General features: G+C 35.5%; 1 protein-coding gene and 1 long non-coding RNA gene across 2 annotated transcripts; one reads left to right on the plus strand and one right to left on the minus strand.

Annotated features, from left to right (window-relative positions):
* Positions 1-539: 539 nt before the first annotated feature.
* LOC122046773 (protein transport protein SEC13 homolog B-like) lies at positions 540-2,776 on the minus strand. Its single transcript, XM_042607634.1, has 2 exons — positions 2,645-2,776; positions 540-1,758 (listed from the first exon to the last, which is right to left on the minus strand). The coding sequence occupies exon 2, from the start codon at positions 1,726-1,728 to the stop codon at positions 820-822; it is 909 nt and encodes a 302-aa protein (XP_042463568.1). The 5' UTR covers positions 1,729-1,758; positions 2,645-2,776; the 3' UTR covers positions 540-819.
* A 958-nt stretch (positions 2,777-3,734) lies between these two features.
* On the plus strand, positions 3,735-11,439 carry LOC122046774. The gene is made up of 7 exons (XR_006130379.1): positions 3,735-3,937; positions 4,047-4,148; positions 4,248-4,411; positions 5,915-5,998; positions 8,127-8,505; positions 10,447-10,519; positions 10,613-11,439. It is a non-coding gene; the product is annotated as an uncharacterized LOC122046774 (long non-coding RNA).
* Positions 11,440-18,026: the final 6,587 nt, after the last annotated feature.

An 18,026-nucleotide genomic window follows, 5' to 3' on the forward strand; every position in this document is an offset into this window, starting at 1 on the left:
AAACTCGTACATATTGTAAGACGTCGAAGAGCTCAAATTTATTTAATAATATATTTTTTTTAAAAAAAAGAAATTTATAAAGGATGAGTTCAAAGATTGATTAAACTGAATTAATCCGATTTTATTATACTAGTGGTCAAGTTATATCAGTTCAATTTAATGACAATTTTTTTTTAAAAAATTAATATAATCAAAATTTGTTCACCCATAGTTAAAAGATCATAACTAGCATTAATATCTAATTAAAACACAAGTAGATAAATTAAAGCTTTCAACCAAAACTTCAAAAAGAAGAGAAAACAAAATAATTCGATTTTTATCTCCCCTTTCAATTGAAACTACAATGTTTACTCCATCTGTCATACAATGTCAAAGGTTACACAATTCTTCATGTAATTGTCATCGTCATCAAGCAATAAAACGATTGCATCAGACCAAACAACAAATATAATGGCCCTACGAACAAAAAATAACTTCTTTGAGATATATGGACTTCCAAGACAAATCATTAAAGAATTGAAATGCAACTCCAAGAAAAATGAAACAAAGATAGATAGATAAAAGACAGAATAACAATAAGTTGTCTGATAATATAATTGGTTAAAAAAAAATATTCCGAATAAGCAAACTGTAGGCAAAGGATATGAAATCACAGTCATAGCTACAATACAGAAGAAGACTTTCATATTGAAGAAACTGCTTAAGGTCAGTAGCTTTCAACAGACAACATGAATACGAACAACTAGCAACTATTTTTATCGCAAACTGTAGAGCCGCATGATAAGGAAGTCCAGGCAGGAGTAAGGAGGGATGGAAGCATTATGGTTCAACGGTAGTCACCTGCTGCCATTGCCCATCGACGGCTTCCTTCCACAATGTGACAATATTGTTGCCATCGGCTACAGCTAATATGTTTCCTGTGAGCGACCATGATACTCTCCATACAGGAGTCTGAAAGTCATTCAAAACTTTTCCTTCCCATTGATCGCCTTCCTTGCCCACTGTCCATATGACAACCGTGCCATCCTGGGATGCGCTTGCAATAGTGGATTTCGGAAGTCCTAAGTTTGGTGCCCAAGCCACATCTCTCACCCAGTCAGAATGCATATGGAGAGCGGGAAAACAGTCCATCTTCCAATTACCATTGTAGAGTTTCCACACTTTGACAGTGTTGTCGCAGCCACCAGACGCAAGTTTCTGTACAGGATCAAGCTGCCCGGAACCAACGAGAGCACCTGGGGCCAAAGCTGGAGCCCATGTCACAGAAGTGACACCCACTGGGTGTGCCTGATCAATCCTTGTGGTGTCCCAGCCACCATCAGTTCGTGCAGTGAAGACTGAGATGTTCCCATCTGAGGAACCAGAAGCCAAGCAGAGGCCAAGCTCGTGAGGAGCCCACGCAATGGAGTTGACAGAGCTCTTGTGCTCTGTGAATACATGCGCCTGAATCCACTCATCAGGTTTGCTGCCTTCCTTCCAGATGATCACTTGGCCGTCATAGCCACAAGATGCAATCAACGAACCAAATTTTGGATGGGCCCATGCCACCTGCCATACTGGTCCTTGGTGACCACTCAGGGTTGCAAGGTGCTGATGAGAAGAGCCACTCACACCGATAATTTTGATGGTAGCATCGGAAGATGCTGTTGCCAACCGCTTGCCGTAGTAGTCCATCTGCACATCATGGACAACATCCTGGTGACCAGTCTCTATCTTCTGCGCCGGCATTGCGCCAATCCTTGAATACTTATTGCAAAACTGCATGCTCAATGAGTTAGAAGTCATGCAGGGTAACAATATTGCATTTAAATCATGAAGGCAAATTAAATTTGAAAGGGATGCAATCCAATTAGCTGAATCAATATAATACTACACCAACTACCCGGCATTGAATTATCTAATTTTATCTTTTGCCAAAAGAATATAAAAAAGAAAACAATATTGCAAAACTACAAATAGTTAGAAGCAACTGGAGTAAAGAAAATATAAATCATGATTCAAATTTGAACATCTAACTGCAAGGACATGATGCAATAACATGATATTTTTTAATCAAGATTGGCAAGGTAAAAGAACTAACTTATCGATTGGCATCATATTTGACCATTTTTTTTCTTTCCAAAAATAAGCATAAACCGATTGAAAATCAGGCTTGAAGAAAAGAAGAAACACGGATCATACAAGATAATGGTGGGGGGAATAAGTTCTAGTGCTTTACACGGTAGATTAAGCCTTAAGGGGAATAAGTTCTAGTGCTTTACACGGCAGATTAAGCCTTAAGTTCAGTCTGAATACTGCAGCATATAATTCTACAAAGGAGAAGAAATACAAGATCCAGAAAAAAAAAATAACAGATCCGAAATAGTTTCATAAGATAAAAGAGCCAAACATAATTCAATCGAACAAAGAAACTAGCAAGACCACATCACGCAAACTACATCTCGTACAAGATCCAACAGATTCCGACTCTTTCCATCATTTACATGATCTACAAAACACAAAACCAGATCTAAAATGCAGCGATCATATTCATCCAAATCTGAGCAAAATCGGAGCCATTACCTCGCATCCAAAACTAAGATCTGGAAAAACGCTCACAGCAAAAACAACAACGACCAGATCTTCATCGGAAGATAAAACTTACGATTGAGGTACAAGAAAGAGATCCGGGAAGATTCTCCCGGTGAGAACTGTTGTCGTCGAAGCGGCGGCAGCAGAGGCGCCCGGCGAAATCTGGACGGGAAGGCGGTCGATCTATTTAGGTATCCGATCACAGGAAACCGAAACAATTCCTTTTATCAACGCATTTATTAAATTACGCGGATCCAAATTCAAATGCCAGAATCCTGTAACCCGAATCCGAGGTACCCTTTAATGGGCCGGCCAGATTGGACGGCCCACAATTGTTTTGAATTATGGCCTAATTTCTATTAAAATAAATCTTTAAAATATTCATTTCTATTAAAAATGAAGGTGTGCTTAAAATTTGAAATTCTAAAAAGTCACATCTAACTTTTAGATTTTTCAAATGACACAATTATTTTTCATTTTATCTCTCCCATTAATTACTACGGTAATGTTGCATTTAAAGAATAACATTACTATGATACTGAATTTCAAACAACAATACCACCATAATGTCACATTTAAAAATTCAGTATCATAGTAATATTAATTTTAGTATAATAATGTTGATGTTTGAAAATAAACACCATTAAATATTAAATTTTGAAATGTAACACTAATGTGTTATTTGAAATCCAGTAATATAATGATGGGTAAAAGGGCCAAAATAAAAAATAAACAGTCCATATATTTAAAAATTAGGTAAGCTTTTCAAAAATGCCCTAATTTTAGGCGCTCTTTTGGTCAATTATAGAAAATTTAAATTCTCTTTTCAAAAATTAAGTGACACAGCATAGAGAAGAAGATGAAGCCATGGGTTGAAAACACAGTGTAGAGACTAGAGAAGAAGAGGAGGGCATAGTTTGAAAAACATTATAAATTTTTAAAAATATGTATTTAGTGATTTATTAGCGTTTTATTAAAAATATAAATTTATCATTGATAAAACGAAAAGCCATTTGTGTTTGAGGGATCCAAATCGTTCAGATCGATTAGTGTCACAGCCGCTTGACCGAGCGTAGTCACTCACGGGAAGACCTTCGCTACGATGGAGCGGGAGTCGTGCTCACAACCCCGGAAGAGGCGCCGCCTGACCTCGCACGTTTCCTCTGCCCAGCCACCACCTCCTCCGCCTCCACCGCCTTCTTATCCGGCCAAATAGTTCGGGCAAAGGAGCCTAAGATCTCTCTTCCTGACCTGACCCACGGAATTCACGGCGGCTAGGCCACCACCGAGGGCGAGGAAGCGGCGGGAGGAGGAGGAAGCTCCAAGAGGCGGCGTCCAAACCTCGTCGAAGGTGCCTCGAGGGGGAGTGAGTGCCTGTTTTGGATTCATATTGGGTTAGGATTATGTTGGTTGTAATCCGGTAGCCCGAAATTTGCTAGGGATCCGATTGTGAATTCAGCCTCTCTATTTCACAGCTCCGCCCCGCTCTCAAAACCCTTCGTTCTTCCGTCGCCTTCAGCTGGAGTAGGCCGGAGCAGATCGACATAAATCTTAGCGACGATCCCAAAGAAACCGTGGTATTTGTCGTGTCTCTTTCTATTTGACTCGTATGATGCGATCTGCGACACGGATGTTGGAAACTGGAAGCTAAACATAGAATGGTTAATTTTTGACAGGTGTCAAATTTTCTTGTGGAGTGAGATGTTACAGCTTAGCCGAAGAAATGAGGATAAGCGAATCATGATTTGGCTTACCAATGGAACTTCAGGAGGAAGAAGAAGAAGAAGAAAAAAACATTCTGGTCCTTTCCCTTTTGGCATGGGAGGTATTGGAAAGATTTGTAAGTAAAATATATCTTTCTTCATGCAATTTTATTTTTAGTTCGCCAACCTTAAATTTAGCATATAAATAAATTAGGTTTGATCATTTCTTCCGATAATATTTCCATTCTGAAACAAAAATTGGAATTCAGTGAGTGATCCCAATTAAACTAGAATTAACAAATAAAGCATGTTAATCATGTCATCTTTATATACTTCCATTTTTAGGTGCCTCTTGGAAATTCATTCCATCATCTTTCTTCAAATGACAATCAACATCAGAGGCAACAGAATTCTGCATGATAGCTAGCTTTACCATTCCCTTCAGTTTTTACAATCTATATAAGCTTCCGCACCATTTTTCATAAGCAAACACTGGATAGATAAAGAAGCAACTTTTCTGGTTGCTTGATTTCAGTGTTGCTTCCATGGGCTTTAGGTCATCAATGAAACAATTGCTTCTTTGGTAACTGTTTGTCGACAATTTCACAAGCTACGACCGCCCGCAAGCCAGGGATTTCAGTGCCTGTCAATTGCAGTTTTGTGATCTCCAGCTGTTACTAAGAATGTATTTCAAAAAGGTAAGCACAACAATATAATGGACATACCATACTCCTAATCCTCCTTCCGTTTGCCTCCTTTTTGATTTCACATCAAGTTAAGACAACTTCATCATCCTCATCCATAATATGAACACCATGCCTCAGTAGGAACTAAACATGATATTACCATGGGCCAAAATCCACATTCAGAAATGAAATTTTAAACTTGTGTAACAGTGTATCTAATTCCCAACTCATTATAACCATTAACAAACATTCAGATTGGATTTTCGGATATTTATTATCTTTTAAGAAATTGCATAAGAAAAATTGAAAAGACAAGGAGCATCCATTTGAATGACCAAAAAAAAAAAAGCAGAGGCCAACATGTCGTGTATTTGTGACATATATGGATTCTATCCATATTGGACTTTATGCAAGGCATGTAATTTCCCTATATCATTAGTAATACTGAAAGCTATTAAATTATAACTAGCAATCTATTTTTATCCCTATTTCAAAATATTAATTCCCAAATTAACTCATCATCTTTGCACTGTCGCTCCTCACGCAGTGCACGCTGTTGTAAAGAGAAAGAGAGAAGGAGAATTCATGAGTCAGGCTGTTTCTCTTGTGTGTCGGTGCATTCATTGGTCATTTGTCTTGGTCACCCTAGCTCACACCTCTCATATTTGCTTCCTTCTCTGGGGAGAATGGGGACTGTGAGGGCACCTTCTTTATCATTTTTATTCGTTTATGGCATGCAGGGTCTTGGTCTTTTTTGTTCCAAATGTAACTATTTTTTGAGTTTATAAAATTGCCGAATGAATTCGAAGCCACTTGCATTCTACGTCGCGAAACCGGAACCCTTTATCTCTTGTTCCGAGTTTATCTGTTTTGAACTTCAACTATCTCTATTTCTCTGATTCCTATGCATCATTTGTTGAAGTAAAAGATGATAGCATTCTCTTGCTCTTGCAGACAAGTGTGTGTTATTTGTGGAGATATTGGCTACTCGGAACAAATAATCACCTGTCATCGATGCAAAATGAATTCTGAACACACGTAAGCCCGACAGATTTAACTAGTTTTAACTTGTTCTCAAATGCTCTTTTTTTACTTTTTACTTTTTACTTTTTACTTTTTACTGAATATTGTCTTAGTAGTTGTTTCTGAGCCAAAGGCAAGTTAAATTGACTCTTGATTCAACTTTGTTTTAAGAATTTGGCTATGTATAGTATTGGATAACTTGGATCCTACGATGTGCTTCCCCTCCCTTTCCCTTCCTTTCTCCCCTTCCCTTCCGCTAATGAACTTTCGTTCACCCCATCCAAACATAGTGCATGTATAGTATTGGATAACTTGGATCCTATGATGTGCTTCCCCTCCCTTTCCCTTCCTTTCCCCCCTTCACTTCCGTTAATGAACTTTTCTTCACCCCATCCAAACATAGCGTCTCTTTATTTAACACTTAATGTACTCAAGTTTTTTTTATATTTTGTTTATGAAAGGTAAATTCAGGGCCAGTCAGTCTTAATAATTCTTGAGGCTCTAGGTAGAAAAAATAATTAAGATTTTAATATTTTCTAAAAAATAAATATTATTTTTTTAAAAATATATTTTTATATAAAATTTTATTAGTAAAATTTTAGAGGACAATTTCAAACATTGCAAAAGATTGTTTTTACAATTGAAAGCCCTCCAAGGGGTCATGGATAAACTTCAAGGGTGCGTTTGGTTCAATGTGGTTGTTGATAACTTTACTTATCTATTCAAGATTTTCAACAAAAATCTTGTTTGGTTTAGGTAATAAACGATTCTTGAGTATGATGCATGCTTGACACGTTAGCAAATGAGGCATGCAACCCGCAATGGGAAAACCTTGGAAAAGTGAGGTTTCTCTTTATTCTGGGGTTAGTGAAATTTTCTTTCTAAAATTATCCTCCGATATTTATCCTTTGGGACAAAAATACTCTAACAATTTATCAAATGACAATCCGCCCCTACTTGTTCTCAACTCTGCCGACTCACGCAGTCACAATTGCAGAACCCAACTCGTGAAACCCTACTCCGGCATTCGAAGGCGTCCCTACTTCTCAAAGAACCCTAGTGGTGTTCCACTCGTGAAGGCATCCCTACTCTGCTAAGAACCCTAGTGGCGTTCCACTCACGAAGGTGTCCCACTTGCAAAGGCGCAACTTTCCCGACTCGCGATCGCGAATAACCCTAGCGACATTCTTCACAAGTATTTATTTGATTAACAGTAAGATTTTAGGATTTTGTTTATCTAGCACAGATCCGTTTCTGCCTGGTTGGTCGTCATGGAAGATTTTGGTATTTATTTGATTAACAGAAAGACTTTGGCATTCTTCACTGGTGTTTTTTTTTTCCCCATGAAAGACCGTGTTTTTAAGCTGAGCATTTCTCTTTGTTTTCTTCCTTGGATATCTCGGATGAATTTCTTTGTTCTCTATATTTATTGTATTCCTATATCTGGCTTGTTTGGTTTAGCATTGCCCTGTTGCCCTTTTGTACTTACAGCAAAGCTATTGAGTATGACAATGAATGCATTTTATGTAATTTCTTTGACTCGGTGTGATGTAGTTTTGATTTAGTTAAGTTCAGTTTAGTTCTTGCTAGTTTGCTTCATACTCTAAAATAATGATGTATCCATTGATGGCCATGTTATTACTTTGATATTTTCCTACCAAGTATCTCTTGGTTCAGGGATAATGCTAAATCTTGCAACTTGTAAGTTGAACATAGAAGACTTAAGGATTCATTTTTAAAATGTCACCCAGCTGGATGAAAGATTGACAGCAGCATGACAATTTGAAAGATGACATTTTCTTTGCTCGTGCTTCATTTGTCTAATCTGCATTTGTTAGCCTTTTTATTCTTCTTTATCTTTATGATTATGCTGAACTAACAGGACTCAAAGATTAGTGATGCAATTTTCTTTTTTTCCTTTGTACTTCCTAGTATCAATAGTTTCTCAAATTCATTGAGTTTTAGTTTTCTGTCTAATTTAGGCGTCTTAACTATGTTCTTAGATGACTTTTGCCTAGATTACTTAATTTGTTTTTGACTTGACTCGACATTTGATTGTATCTCATTTTGTATATTATTCGTTTGAACAATTTGATTAAGTTTTATGCAAGAATAATGTGTTATTTGGATGGTTTAATTTCAGTTTTCAATGGAAAGAGTTAAAAGATGCTAAAAGCAGTAGCAACGGTCAAGGATGTAACTTCACAGCTAGTTCTATCAACCCTAGCTGAACAAATAGAAAGTTCAATGCCAAGGAAGTTCAAAAGAAAAACGCAAAGATTTGACTTGGAAGAGAGAATGGTTTTCGAACTGGACACTTACTGCATTTGGAGAAACTCATGGCTGTTAAATTGCCATTAAACAATTTGAATGCTACCCCTCATATCGAGTCAAGGTACAAGTTATTGAAGAGGCAGTCTCATGCTATAAATGAGATGTTGAATCATAGCAGTGGATTAGGGTGGAATGATGGTGAGAAGTGTTTCATTACAACAAAGGATGTCCTTGATGATTGAGTTAAGGTAACTTTTTATATTTTTATGTTTTTTCATTTATTTGATGATTGTGGGTATTTTTGCTAATGATATATTTTTAATTAGAGTCATCCAACTGCTATTGGTTTAAGGAATAAAGAATTTCCCCATTTTGATGACTTGATATTCGTGGGGGGAAAGATCGTGTTCACAGGAGCTAATGCAAAAATCTCAGATAATGCAATAAAAGAGATAAATTTATGCGATGAAGAGGTTGATATGTTTGAGTGTGAAAAAGCAAAAACGTTAGTTGATGTAGTAGAAGAGATAAATTTATGTGATGAAGAGACTACATGTTTGAGTGTTAAAAAGATGAACATGTTGAAGGTCACAAAGATGAAGAATATGATGATGTCAACTAAGTAACAAGGAAAGTTGAGACTCTAGATTCATCAGTTTGTCCAACAAATAAGAAGTCAACAACTAGAAAGAGAAAAGGGAAGTCTAATGATATTATAGGTGACTTGATGGGAGAGATTCACAATTATGTTATTGATGTTACTGAGGTTAATGAGAAGAGGAAGGAGATTTCCACCTACTTCAAGAAACAAACCGACAATAATGATAGAAAAATAAAGATATATGATGAGTTAATAGAACTTTCTAAATTCTCTGAACAAGAAGTTATAGATGTTGGGGAGTATATTATCAAGAATGAATACAAGGTTGACAATTTCTTCGCATTGCCAAAGACATTTAAGAAAAATTATGTGGTGAAATAATTCTCTGAGATCCATCCAAAATGATTAGATATTTGAATTAGGTTGTTGAAACTTAAATTTTGATATACTTTTGGGCATTCATAATCTTGGAGTTCTCTCTAAAATTATGATGTAATAGTTGTAAATGATTTCCATCCAATATTTGTGACATTTACTCTGTTTTACTTATGTTATCATCTAAATACTTTATGTTCCCACATATATTATCTCTAATTAGCCCATTATATATATATATATATATATAATTTTGAAATGATTTTCTTGTTTTATAAATCAATTCTATTTATTTATTAAATATATCAACAATCTAATAATAATAATATTTTATTTTTTTAAAAAAATTAATCAAATATCAAATTGATTTAGTTGGAAAAATATTAGAGTTTAAATAAAGTAAATGTTAAATTTAGTTACATTAAAATCTTTAAATAAATAAGTTTTTACTATATTATTTAGAATTGGATCAAATAATATTAGATTATGTTTTATTTTGCTGACCTTACAGAATAAAACAAAACAAATAGAAAGCCACATTAGCCCAAGGATTGTGGCTCTGTTACACACTAAAACCTCCAGTCAACTCAAATCCAACCTAGTCAACTTAAAGGCACATTAGTTAACTCCTTTAGATAAAATCTTCTTGTCTTCTTTTTCAAATTCAAGTAGTACGGATTGTGCCTAAGTTAGAATCTTCCTGAACCCAAAGTACAAATCACTCCCCTCTACAACTCACTTAAGACCTTACCATCTGACTTTACCGAGGCTTCTCCTGCTAAATTATTTGTTTTTTGGATGTAATTGTTTATGCTTCACCCGCATAGTTTGCCCTTCTGATTGTAGTTAATATTGCTACCTCAATGCTCATCGTCCCGTGGCCCCTCGGATGCCTCATTCCATCCATCAAACTTTAATGGATCTTTAGCTATCGAACCAATCAAGCTCCTACAAGCTTCATGCACACAAGTCATTTGAACAAAAGTAACTTAAACCCTTCGACACATTAAAATAATACGATTGAATACATACCTAGGGCAGGATTGCATTAACAAATTTTTCTTGACATGCAACTAGATTAGTGCATAAAAAGGATTCTATTTCCCCTAGCGCACTTAGAGCAACTAAGGGATCACTTAGCGCAACCTTATTGAAATGACCAAATTTCTCTTGAAATTTTCACATCAATGATTGCTTGTTTTACTTGATGCAGGATTGTGAAAGTTGATCTCAAGTTTCCCTCAAAGCCAACTATTTCCCCTAGCGCAAAGGACCTTATCAGCCAGGTGTGATTGATGAGACCCTTGTAGTTTTCAGTAAGAGCACCTGATTATATATTCGGTCTTGATTTCTCAGCACGACCTTATGATCTTGTGTAGATGCTTGTCAAAGATTCATTGCAAGGGCTTCTTCCTCTTAACAAGCTGCTCGAGCATCCATGGATAGTGTAAAATACATATCCTTCTGGTGCATATCAAGGTTGAATGCTGTACTCCTCCCTGATGCCGGATTCTATTGTATCAAATTCATGACCATCATTAAGAGGATAGGCTATGGTAGGAAGAAAAGGATGACAAAAAGCTCAACCTCTATCTCAGATTCTTGGCATTAAGCAAAAGGATTGAGTTAGCATGGGTCTATTGAGAAAATAAATAAAAAAGCAAATTTAGTTGAGTTCAAATAGTTGAGATAAATATGGTTAGTTTCATAGTTATCATAATCTGACGATTCACGGTTTGGACCATCTGATTAGATTTGATCGGATGATTCAAACGAAGAGGGTTCTTCGCTGCTATCTTCTTCCTTGTTGGGTGCTTTCAATGAACATCTTTGCAACTATTGTTGGATCGATTTCTTCTCAAGGGTTGAACATCTCTCAGGGCTGAGCTTCTGCCTCTTTCATCGACTACAGAATTCATCCCAAACAGTTTTAAGAGGGCAAACCATGCTCTCATTCCCAACTCATTATAACCATTAACAAACCTTGAAATTGGTTTTTCGGATATTTATTATCTTTTAAGAAATTGCATAAGAAGAAAAATGGAAAAGAAGGAGCATCCATTTGAATGACAAAAAGGTAGAGGCCAACATGTCATGTATTTGTGACATGGATTCTATCCTATTAGCCTTTATATTGTCATATTTGTCTGATTGTTATTGTAAGTTAACTTACTTATTTATGTTATAATTACCTATTGTTATCTAATATGTCCTTTAGCTATAGCTTCCAATCTAATTTAGGCCTAACTAATCCTCTGGCGAAACACGGTATTGAAAAAATTTGTAAGTAAAATATATTTTATGTTCTTTGTATAACTTTACTTTTAGATCATCAACCCTAAATTTGGCATATAAAAAAAATAAAAATTTATCATTTCTTTCCATATATTTACATGCCGAAACAAAAATTAGAATTCAGAGAAGCTTTTGGTGTGTGCGCTTGGGACAATTCCTTTATGCGTTGAGTTTGATTTCTTAATGTTTGGTTATTTCTTTGCATGTGTTGAGTTGCTATGGGTTGAATGTTTAATGCTTGTATTGAATTATTCTTCCATATTTAAATTACACACTTTTGTCATTTTGATTCATGCCCCGAGTGTTCGACTAAATTCCTCTTTCTTTAGTTTTGCATTTTGTTTAGTTTAAATTCTTTCCATGCTTAATTAGTTGCATACTTTATGTTTCCATAATGCTTGTTCTTTATTAAAATGCAATTAATTTATGTTAGATTAGGTTTTCATTACACTTGTCTTTCATTTAGTGGAATTGGTTTCATTACTTGCTATGTTTTCAATTATTAGATTTAGTTTCCAAGAATTCAAACTTCTATTTAAAACATCAAATAACACAATCCTATGATATTATCATTCTACCGTTGCATTTATTAGGAGATACCTCGAGTCATCTTTATACTACATCAGTATAGAGTTTGGTACTAAAATTGAGTTTGATACCCTATGGTACAACATATGAGTGTTTATCAATGATCTAGAGATAATAGGTTCAAGTAGCGGATATAATAATTGCATACAATATATTTTCATTTAGATCCCATATTAACATGGTTTTTTTTTTAATAAATTTTAATTTTAATAAATTATTTATCAAATATCTTTAGTTAAAAATATTTAGTTGGTAAATATCAATGATGAATTATAATAATTAAAAAAAAAAGAGGGGGGATATCATAATAATAACGGCGTAAAATTGATATTGAAAGAGAAGAAAGAAAAAAAAAATTAGAAAGAAAAATAGTACTTTTGACTTTTAAAGCTTTTATAAAAATATACCAATTAAATAATAAGTGTAATTATTAAATAATATTAATTAATTAATTAAATTAAATTTTGATAAATAAAATAATTTGTATTAATTAAAAATTAAAAATTATGGATGAAATTTTAATAAGAAATAAAAAAATTGTTAATCAAATCTAACAGTTAAACATAAAACTAATCAAATTTAAATTTATAAAAAATTAAAAATTAGTAGTTAAATCTGAAAATTTAAATTTATTAATCAAATCTAATTTGATAGTAACAAGTAAAAATTAGCAATCAAAATAAATCTTAATTTTAACCATAATTTTAAATAATTACGATCTAAACTCGTATATTTCTAAACTAATAATCATATTTTATTTAATAAATATAATATACATAGGGTTTGATATGGTGTCCATTTCTAAAATAATAATCATATTTTATTTAATAAATATAATATACATAGGGTTTGATATGGTGTCCAACTTGGTATATGGGGCGCCTAGATATATATGAGTCACAAATGAGAGATGGACATCAAATCATTGTTATATATATAAAATTTGATGACTTCAAATATAATAGGGGCCCTAGGGCCTAAGAGTGTAAACTAGTCACGGTTTGTGAGCTATTCATATCTTTATTCGAAAAAAAAGTTCGTTCGAGGTTGTTCGATAAAGTTAACGTGTCGAGTTTGAACTTGATTTTGAGCATGAAAATATTATTGAGTCGAGCTCGAGCTTAGCAGTATTTGATTTGTGAGCTCGCGAACATACTTGTTTAGAGACTTTGTGTTTGTGTGTGTGTGTGTGTGTATATATATATATATATATATGTCATATTCGTACTGAGTTAAAATTAAGCTCGTGTAACTTTAAAACGAGTCATTTTCGAATCGAACTCAAACTGTTCGTGAACTATTTAATTTCATCATGAACTATTTAATTTCATTATGATATGAGCTCAACTTAAGAATTAAAATTCAAATCAAACTCAAGTAAAACTAGAACTTAGATAAATCATGATACGGGATGTTAAAGGCAGACCCAGGTAAGATGTGACAGCAAAGTCAAGGTGACGTGGTAGTCAAGGTTAAGGGGAGGTGACAACTAGCTTGTCACTCTCCATAAGGCTTTGTTATTCGCCTAGCGCTAAGACCTTTAGTGTGAGGATGACTGGTCTATGAGTCAGTTGGACTTTCAGTTTGTTGGGCATGTGTGAATGGAGAAGAGGTGGAAGAGGAAAGAAGCTCCATTGTGAATATGACTTTAGTCTCACATTGGGAGTTTCAAGGCATATTATTTGGTTTACATTGATTCACATGCATTGATGATATTAACAAATGTATGGGGAGAGGCTTTCTCCCACGTGTGGGTGTGTAGGGGTGCAAATCTAGGTCACGGATTGCATTGAACCAAGTTGACTCGTGTGTGAGTACGACCTGCACGCGTTGAATGCTAGACCGGTCGAGGTAAGGTTTGCCAAGTGAAACAATCAATATTTTGCCACATGGGTTCTTTTTATTTACTGCTCAAGAAGATAATGAAAGTATTAACCATAGTTAATGGCGATTTAATAACCTACCGGATAGTAATGGTTGACTATTGATGGCCGCTGGCTATCATTAATTCTTGGGTATTGAATGATCATTACTCGACATTCAATTCATGTGAAGGATGGTGCTCTTATATAAAGAGAGACCATGGTCTTGAGCAAAACACAGAGAAAACTGAAGCTTTCTACCTACATTCCCCCTCCTCCTCCTTTGTTGTGCTTATCTTGCTTAGCAGTATACCTGTGATAGAAGTTGGGTACCTCTTAATTCACCGTGATCACCAGTGCTTGGTGTGCATTACGGTTAATCGTTGTATCCTAGGAAACAAACGATTTGAAAAAACCTCGAAACACAACCAGAGGTGGGGCGAATATGTTTCAACGAAACTGCATCCATCGCAGGCCTCGGTCCGCTTCGCCTGCTCGGCCGCTTCACCTGCTCGGCCGCTTCCCCACTCAGCCACTCTATCTGCTCAGGTCACTCTGTCACTTAGGTTGCCTTACATTCTACTGTTAGGCTGCTTTACCCGGTCAGCCACTTGCCCTGCTCTGCCCGCTCGACCGTACTATCCGGTTGATCACTCGGTCTGATTTGTGACTCGGCCGCCCTGCTCACTCGACTGCTCTGTGCCACTCGGCCTAATCAACCACTCTACTATATTACCCGCTAGGAAGATGTACTCGATCGACGAATCTGCTCCATGCAGTGGTCTCCATTGCTCAACCTCTCAGTCGCTCGGACGTTGGGCCCTCTCGATTGATCTACCAGCTTTGCCACTTAATTGCTCTGCCTCATGGCCCACTCTACCCGCTTTATTCGCTGGGATTCTCTGCTTGCTCAGCTGCTCTACCCGCTCGACCACTGTACAGTTAGCACTCAACAGCCAACACTGGGTAGAAACCAGCCCCCGCTGGCAGTTTGAGATTATCAGCTCAGGTTATCTTGATAGATAAATTGAATTTAATTTGGTGTATTTAAATTTGACTAATTTCCCAAAATCTCCAACAGATTGTCTAATAAACCTATCGTCTAATTCCTTTATAAAGGCATCTATCATATATTCGAATAGTCTATATCTGACCAAGTTTAAGGACACCTAACTTATCACAGAGCCAGCTGATTATAAGTCCGACTGGAATAAGCGGGCCCAGATTCCCACTCAGTACAAGTCTTACAGTAAATGACCGGTTGATCTTATGGGTTTTCTCACATGTCAGTTCTCCTTCATATAGTCGGTCGGTAACAACTCCGACCATATTTACACAGCTCAGCATGCCTCTCTTTTACACATAGAAAAGTAGTTCCCCTTATAAAGTCGCCAGATTTTCAGATCTCAGGTTCTCACTTCTAAGGCAAGTCTTCTCTCATATGGAGTTATGGACTATCGACTTAAAGAGCCGATCGAATCTCTAAGGACCTAGTTCCCTATTTCTTAGAGGCAAGTATCCCAGTATATGACCGGTTGGATAAAGAATCGATCAGACCTAAGGAACTTAGCTTCGTATTACTTCCAGAACAAATCTCCATCACCATCCAGTACATAACCGAGTAACAAAAGGAAAGAATGAATATGCAGTCAGTCGATTTGAAGACCTAGTTGGAATACACTCAGCAGACAATATGATCAGAGAATCACAATAATCTATCAGAATAACAACCGTTTGTCAAGGAATACCCTCTATTATAATGTGATCATTCACTAGAACTTTCTTTAAAGGTGATTGCCCTTCCCATCAACCGACAACTTATGACAACATATTCCTTCGACTGTCTCATTAATGACGTAAGTTATAAAAGACAAAAGAAATACACATATGGGTAATGGAAGATTCCTCGGACAGTTACTATACATCGCCCAGTCTATATGTCTTCCCATACTCGATAACTTCTAACATTCTCTACCGCCTTGATTTTTAGACATTGACATCTTGTCTGCTCTTTTGTGTGTGTAGAGTAGAGAAAGATACTCAAACCTCTTTTCCATTTCTAGCTCTGTAATCTTCTCTCCCTCATGAAATCTTCAACCAGTCAACCGTATCGTCCCCTATCCAATACGCTATCTCTTTACTTTTTTAGACAATCAGATTAAATCGAGGTTGAATTTATTCTGATTTAGCTCGATTCAATTACCCCTAGGCAGGGCAAGCCCTGAGGCATGTCACCGAGGGCGACGACCCAGGGCCCTCGATTTTTGGGGGCCCTAAATTCGATAAACATATTATATATATATAGTTTAATAAAAATTAAAAAATTATATTTTATTAGCTTGTTTTAATAAAGGTTAATATATATATATATATATATATATATATATATATATATATATATATATATAGTTGAATTTTTTTTAATAAACGTTGAATATATATTATTAAAATTTAAGAAAATACTTTCCAAAAAATGAAAGGAAAAAAGGAATGGGTAGCTTGTTTCCTTTCCCAGGTAAATTTTCCTTTCCAAGGCAGCACAGTAATATTGAACGTCTTTTACTTTGAACTTTTGAAACAGCACCTTTTCATCCTTGCCCTAAACCTTTGAAGCAGCACCTTTGACCTTTGATCCTTGCTTTGAACCTTTGAAGCAGCAACTTTGATCCTTGCTTTGAAGCAACAATAAAGGTGCTGTGAAAAAAAACGAAGGAAGCTCCGGTACTATCTCTCTCATTTCCTTTTTTCTTTTATCCTTTTCGCACTATTGTTTTGCAAACTTTTTCTTTCTGTCTTCTTGATCGATCATGGTCATGTGATTTTATCCTCGCAACTGCAGGTCCGCACGCTGTAGTTTGTAGCCTATAGGAGTCGGAGATCTTCTTGATCAAGAAAGTTGTCGATTTTGAAGGAGGAGAGTTACCTAAAACAATTTCATCTGGGAAAAATCAGTTTGGATTTGTGCTTGAAAAGTAAAAATTGTCATCTTTTGAATTTGATCACTGTCAAGTGTCAACAGGATTTAGAGACCATTTTGAGAATTTTCAGCCACAGTGGAGGTGATTTACTGATTTTCTTTCTCCCTTTCATAGCTTTTGACTTTGGTTTTTGGATGGTCGAGTGACTCATGTCTGAGTTCCTCTAGGGAAGAAGTGTTTGGATTATGCTCGAAGAGTAAAACTGTTGCGAGTTCCATCTCTCAGTGATCTTTGCCTTAGATCTGTTGTTCAGCTGGAAATTATTGCAAAAGTGACATCTATCGATTGATTCAAGCACAAACCAGGTTTTATTGCTCTTTTACTATTATTTTCAGTTTCACTACTTGTCTTTATTTCGTTGCTACTTGCTAGCTTTGTTGCTAGTTTTGTATGTTTTATTTTTACACTTAAAATTTGTATTACAAGCATGTTTTCAAAGAAATATCTATCTGGGAGTCAGAAAAGAAACAAAAGAAAAAGAGTAAAAGATATTATTAAAACTCAGAAAGGTACTCTTCATAAATTTTTTAAAACTAGCTCTTCAATTGAAGATTCAGTTAATGAATTACAAGAATAAAATCAAGAACTAAATGATTATGCAATAGATGAGCAACAACTAAGCAATCAAGAAGAACTAAATAATTATGCAACAAATGAGCAACAACTGAGTAATCAAAAAGAACTTAATAATCATTCAATCAATGAGCAGAAAGAATTGATAGAAAATGATGACAATAATCATGCAATGAATGAGCAAGAAGAATTGAAAGAAAATAATGATAATGATTTGAATGTAGAAGTTGGTAATATAATTGAGAATGAAAATGAGTTAGAGAAGATTGGTCATGTTTTGGATATATATGATCCAAGATCTTGGGATAACATTGATAATAAAACAAGAGATCTTTTGGTAGAGAAAGGTCCTATAAGAGAAAATAATCTTAAGTTCACTGTAGATGAGTTTTCGAGATATTTTTCATATTCTTATTACACAAGAAAATTATCAAATGGAGAGAATCAAGATAGAAAATGACTTGTATACTCGAAAGATGCAAACAAAGTATATTGTT

Source organism: Zingiber officinale, chromosome 2B, assembly GCF_018446385.1.
Source record: "Zingiber officinale cultivar Zhangliang chromosome 2B, Zo_v1.1, whole genome shotgun sequence".
NCBI classification, from domain to species: Eukaryota; Viridiplantae; Streptophyta; class Magnoliopsida; order Zingiberales; family Zingiberaceae; genus Zingiber; species Zingiber officinale.